This window comes from Hippocampus guttulatus, chromosome 3, assembly GCF_054856545.1.
Source record: "Hippocampus guttulatus isolate MCC_2025c chromosome 3, RoL_Hgut_1.0, whole genome shotgun sequence".
In the NCBI taxonomy this organism is placed as follows: domain Eukaryota; kingdom Metazoa; phylum Chordata; class Actinopteri; order Syngnathiformes; family Syngnathidae; genus Hippocampus; species Hippocampus guttulatus.
The window spans coordinates 4,208,022-4,214,021 of NC_141263.1; the positions used below are offsets into that span (position 1 = coordinate 4,208,022).

The 6,000-nt window shown below is 41.4% G+C and overlaps 1 protein-coding gene across 10 annotated transcripts in view; it reads left to right on the plus strand.

Annotated features, from left to right (window-relative positions):
• The window catches only part of ppfia1 (PTPRF interacting protein alpha 1), a 57,053-nt gene extending 51,253 nt beyond the window's left edge, over window positions 1-5,800 (plus strand). For 6 of the 10 annotated variants that reach the window (XM_086106239.1, XM_086106245.1, XM_086106247.1 and 3 more), the window contains 6 exons: window positions 14-189; window positions 312-409; window positions 511-686; window positions 3,494-3,562; window positions 3,647-3,815; window positions 4,322-5,800. In XM_086106239.1, coding sequence (XP_085962365.1) covers window positions 14-189; window positions 312-409; window positions 511-686; window positions 3,494-3,562; window positions 3,647-3,815; window positions 4,322-4,383 — 750 coding nt within the window. In that variant the 3' untranslated portion in view covers window positions 4,384-5,800. Of the gene's footprint in view, window positions 1-13; window positions 190-311; window positions 410-510; window positions 687-3,493; window positions 3,563-3,646; window positions 3,816-3,999; window positions 4,074-4,299 lie in introns of all 10 variants that reach the window. The other 4 variants (XM_086106241.1, XM_086106244.1, XM_086106249.1 and 1 more) reach the window with 2 other exon arrangements.
• The last annotated feature ends 200 nt before the right edge of the window (window positions 5,801-6,000 follow it).

Here is a 6,000-nt window from a genome sequence, read left to right on the forward strand (position 1 = left end):
TCTTCCCCCCTAGACACTGGCGTACGGAGATATGAATCATGAATGGATTGGTAATGAGTGGCTTCCCAGCTTGGGTCTGCCACAGTACCGCTCATATTTCATGGAGTCTCTGGTAGACGCCCGCATGCTTGATCACCTTACCAAGAAAGACCTCCGCGGACAGCTGAAAATGGTTGACAGCTTCCACAGGTAATACACAATGGAGAGGAGCAGCCTCTCCGTTTTCTAATCATAATATGACATGCTATACTCGTCGGTAAAGCAAATTGCTGCAAATAACTCATCAACAACGGTCAATTTCTATTCAATAGAAACAGTTTTCAGTGTGGAGTAATGTGTTTGAGGAGGCTCAACTATGACCGGAAAGAACTGGAGAGGAGAAGGGAAGAGTCTCAGCTGGAATTTAATGGTAACAAAAGCAGTCAAAATAAGTATGCATTTGAAAGTCACCATGGTGACAGAATTGTGCAAAAAGAAAGTGCATGGTAAGTTGCCAATTTCTGATTTCAGATGTGCTGGTGTGGAGCAATGAGCGTTTGATCAATTGGGTTCAGGCTATTGGGCTGAAAGAGTACAGTGCCAACCTCTATGAGAGTGGTGTCCATGGCGCACTGCTCTCCCTGGATGAAACCTTCGATCACAACACCCTGGCACTACTGCTGCAGATTCCCACACAGAGCACTCAGGTATAGTCGTACACCAACACTGTACTACCCAGACCTTGAAACCAACAACAGAATAACACATTTCCAAAACAAACTGTTGGAAAAAAAAATACCCATAGTCATTAGAATTATGTACATATGTATGTGACCAGGCCAGGAGTGATTAATCTTTACATTCTGGAGATTTCCCACTGGGCGGAGCTACTGTACACTGTACGGTGCTCTGGGCCACTACTCCACGATACGTGAATCCACCTTTCACCTTGTTGTACAAATATACTAACACACACATGCAGGCCATTATATGATGTATAACACTGACTGCACGTCCTTGTGTGTCACCAAGGGATAACAATTCATGATCAAATCTAAGAATAATTGAATACACAACTACAAGCAACAAACGATAAGAGTACAGCGCTATTTCTATCTGTTCGCCCATCTAAATTATCTGTACCCGTATCGGTACTCCGAGTGGGCAGAATAATCTGTCTGCCTTGTTCACTGTATTTGTTTTTCCAACTGACTTCATATCACCGGCCACATTAGAAGCAAGAAGATGAAGCGCACACACAGGGAGTGACCGAGGCAACACGAGCCGTTTACAGCTCTGTCTTGTTAAATGCGCTGCCTACATTGTGAACAAAGTTTACCAGCTGAAGGAAAACTAAGTGACTCACTGACTCGAGCTGGAGTCAAGCCAAGCAAGCACAGAGAGATAATCAGTCACTGTGTCTGCGTGCGTGTGTACAAGTGAGGCACAGTTCGGGAGGGGCGGTTGCTGTGTGTGTGACTGGCCAACCACCGAGCGTGTAGAGTGAATCGATAAGTAGTTACCCAATCACGATTTTGCTTCGGCACGAGTACAGATGATGACAGCTCATACTCATCAAAAATGTCACTATCCGTAACGGATACTTATCTAAAACGAGTACCAGGATCAGCCCTAACTGTAACTGTACGCCCTGTCTGCACAAAGTACAGGCCTGAGGGTTTCACGGTAACGATCGTGGGGGAGCGGAAGAGATAATGTTATGTGCGCATGCGGGTTGCTATTTTAGTTCGCAAACGGAGAAAGCGCGCGAATGACAGTTTGAAATGGTGGCGAAAAAACACATAAAGATCTACTAATTACGACATTTAAGAAATGGGAATGCCAGTCAAATTTTCGTATGGATCGTCCGAAGGGCGTATCACTAAACTCACCTGTGATGTATGCACACAACACGAGAGCGAGATACGACGGGAGGCACGATTACGAGGCAAGTTGGTCATTAGATCTATACGCTAATCGCTATGAAAAATATTATGAAACAGTTTTGGTTATTCTATAATTTACTGGTTGTAGACATGGTAACTTTAGGAATAAAACCTTTGTCACATGGTGTAGTAATGCTAATGTTAACTGTCGGTAGAACTAACGATAACGTGTGGTAGATTCTTTGGTCAAATTGATAGTAGATTACACATGCATCGTCTTGGGAGGAGGACGTCAAGCCAGCAACAATAAGTCTCTATATTGTAATAAGGTCATTTTTTTAAGATTCATCACATGATTTCAATCATTCAATTCCTATTACATGCTTTTGTATTAATAAAGGGGGTGAGTAGCCATTGATATGTTTATTTACATAAATAGTACACACACATAATCAAGTTACCAGTGTCGGGTTTAGTTGTGGCCCATACTATATAGCCGGGACTGAAGTACTGTATGTGTTTCTGATGGCCATAGTATTTCATTGATATTGAATAAACATTTGACAAAATGAATCTTGCAATATCTCAAAATTCAATAGAATACAATAATTGTGAATTTTAAATTGAAGTACAATAAGTGTGTTAAACAACATATTTTGATCCATTGACTTTGTGAATGAACCTGGAGTACACAGCTGCAGACGTAATGTTTATTGTTAATGCATAGTTTTCAAACATTGACCCTTGAAACATTATACTTTTGAGTATCAGAATTCTTGATTATGAATATCAGACAAAATAGAAAAATGGGTTCCCATGACGAACGTTTACGGAACCCAAAATTAGTTACCGTGGTTTCCCATTGGGTAATCCAACGGAACCGAAAAACGGTTACCGTGAATTTCCGAAATCCTCAGGCCTGAATGTAACGCATTTAACGGCCATAACACAGTCACAAGTGGTATTTCTAACGGCAACGAAGGATGATGGGAAAATCTCCGTTTACTGTCGCTGTGCGGCAGTCATAAAGTTCACGTCTGTCTGCTAAGTAGTGCACTGGAAGTTGTGTGAATAGGTCTGAAAATACAAACACCATCAGGAAGTGCAGTCTGAGCTGCCTTATCCGTGCTAGCAAAACAGCATCTGATAATTTGGTCCCTTCCTGTCCTTTTGCCCATTTGAACTATTTATGTTCTCATACTTGTTCAACTAAGCACGTTTAATTGTAATTTTTCATTTTGATTTTTCATCAAATACAATTAATATTGTTGGAGGAAATGATCAGCTATTATAGATTGCCACACTGATGAGTACATGTGGATCTCAGTAAAACGTTATGGCCTAAAGTGGGCCGGTCTGAGCCCTGAAACTCCAGGGCTGATAATGAGTCCCACTCCCCGCCCTGCATCTGACTCACTGGAACAAAAAAAATGCTGAAAGTGTGATATTTTTCATATGTAGTCCTGCAGGTGGCAGCAATACGTTGTAGTGGCTGCTTCCTCTCATAATGCTGCGTTTTGTTTTTATGTGGGCCTTGCTAATGCAAGACGCTCATCAATATAGAAACCAAAAGATGTAGCCTGTAATTTCAGTTTTTCTCTCCTAATGCCCGTCTCCTTCCCTTCTAGGCCAGAGCGACTCTTGAGCGGGAGTACAACAGCTTGCTGGCCATTGGTACCAACAGGAGGTTGGAAGAGGTGATGGACATAGCACGTCTGCAGACAGGATGAAAAAAAGCCAACTTTTTTTCCCCTCTCTCTCTTGAATCGTCTTTATTCCAGGATGACGACAAGAACTTCCGTCGAGCTCCGTCATGGAGAAAGAAGTTCAGGCCCAAAGATATGAGGGGGATGTCTTTGGGTGTGTCAGACACTCTGCCTGCCAATTTCAGGGTGACCAGCAGCAACGCCTCATCTGCCTCCACACAGCCAAAGAGGAGCCCAATGGAAGGTAAGTGACAGTTGTCAGTGCATGGTTTTGCGCTAAAAATGCCTTGTTGTTGTGGCCTCGTAAGAGTCTGTACTTTTCATTTATCTTGAATGGCCTGTTTGCTGTGCAGTTTGCGATGCCGTGACTAACGGCATGTCTTTGCATGTGATTTTTATTTTTTTGTTTTGCCAACATGCACACGCAGGAAGCCAGTCTATACAGAGGCTGGACACTGCTACTGTCAGGACCTACTCTTGTTAACACAAACCTCACACAACGGTAAGATCACATCACATCACACGGGCACACAATTGGTGTGGCTTGCATCTCAGCAAGCGATCCTCTTCACAAGCAGAGCATAGCTTTATTGATCTTTTCAGCTCGAGCGACGCACGTTTCACGCCTTTTCTCTTTCCTCTTTTTGTTTCCCTCCCTCCCATCCGCCCCTGTCCTCTATTCTGCTTCCCCTCCGGTGTCTGTTCACCCCCCTTCTTTCCCATCTCAGTTTATCCTCATTATTTCTATAGGTAACCGCTGGTCTGAAGACGAAGGGGAATTCCCTGCTTTCAAGACCAGGATGATGAACTAACAGATTTTGTTTTAAGGACACAAAAAATATATCCCATCACAGCGAGAGCTCTCACTCACCGATCTCAGTGTCCCAAGAGGAAACTGTGTCGATGTATCCGCATTTGTTATTTATGTAAACCAATGGGACAGTTATATGATTTTAGGATATAGTGTAATCTTATTGCCTCAATCGCTTTCAACTTTTTACATTTCCTTCCTGTGCTCTTCACCTCTCCGATTTATGTAACTGAATGATTCAATTGTCTGGAGTTTGTATATTTCTACCAACAGACATTTTATCTAATCTTTTTTATAATCTTTATTTGATTGGATGTATTTTTCTTCCTTGTTGATTTGAAATATAATCAATGCTTAATTGACTTGTGATATAATTTAATTGTATATCGTTACCAACCCCCTTTTTTTTTAACTGCTCAATTTTTTTGTTGCATATTACTTGTGTTTTTATTTGTATGGAAATGCGGCTGTTAAGTAGGTCAGCAAATGTGTGAATATCAGAAACTGCTGGAGACCATTTTGCAAACTGCTCAACACTGTGACCATCACCATTAAAATAACTGCTGGCAAGCCAGGTGATGTTGACAACACATATCACGTGAATCACAGTATTGCATGTGTGAATGTGTGCGTGCGTGTGTGTGCATCCGAATGGAAAGTTTTGAATTTAAAAAAACTAAAGCCATATATCAGTAGTAGGAAAATAAAGCTAGGGCCACTTTAAATGCGAGTATAAGTAAAATTCCAGGTTGTCTCGTTCACCTTGCTCGCAAGAACTCTTTTTTCCTTTCTCCCTTTCCCGTCCCGACCAACTTTTAGCCTGTCTCTTCAACCACACAAAAAAAGCCCTCATCTTTGGAGACGACCTATCTGCACAGGAAGAGGTTTAACATACAGAAGAATAGATAAGACTCTTTGCTTGGACGGACCAATTTCACTGAACCTGAAACCTCTGTGAATCCCTGCTGCAAGTAGACAGGCTCAAACATTTCTTACAAACTTTTTACTAAGACTTTATATCAAGCCTTATTCTATATTAACTAGACTCTGTCTTCTTGTTTTTATTTATTCTTACTCATTTATGTTGTGTCTTCACGATCAAAGCTGAAGTTATGTAGTTGTTGGGGCGGTTTCTACCCCTTAGGTCTTGTCTCTCTCACAATGGTTTCACATGAAGCTCCATGGCAAATTGGAAGAAACCAGCTTTAACACTTTAGTACAGTCTAAACTACAAATTCTATTTTCATTTTTTTGTAATTTCTCTCATTTGTGCCCTGTGGAAATCATGTTGCTCTTGTTTGTCCTGCTCTTCCCTTTTGTATTGTCTGTTCCTGTAACAATGTACAGTCTGAGTACTTCTAAACTATTTTTATCACAGTATTATTTATTGCTTACTTTCAATAAAATACTGAAACAGATTTTCCTTTTTTAGTTAAAGACCAAAACTTTCATTTTTCAAAACCTGTACAATGATCCCTCACTTATCGCGGTTAATGGGGATCGAGATCACCCGCGATAGACGAAAATCCGCGAAGTCGGGTTTGCCCCCACCCACCGCGCCCCCCTAGGAATTTTTGCGTAAGGATTTTTTGGATCGGATACAACTTTATTGTCAAAT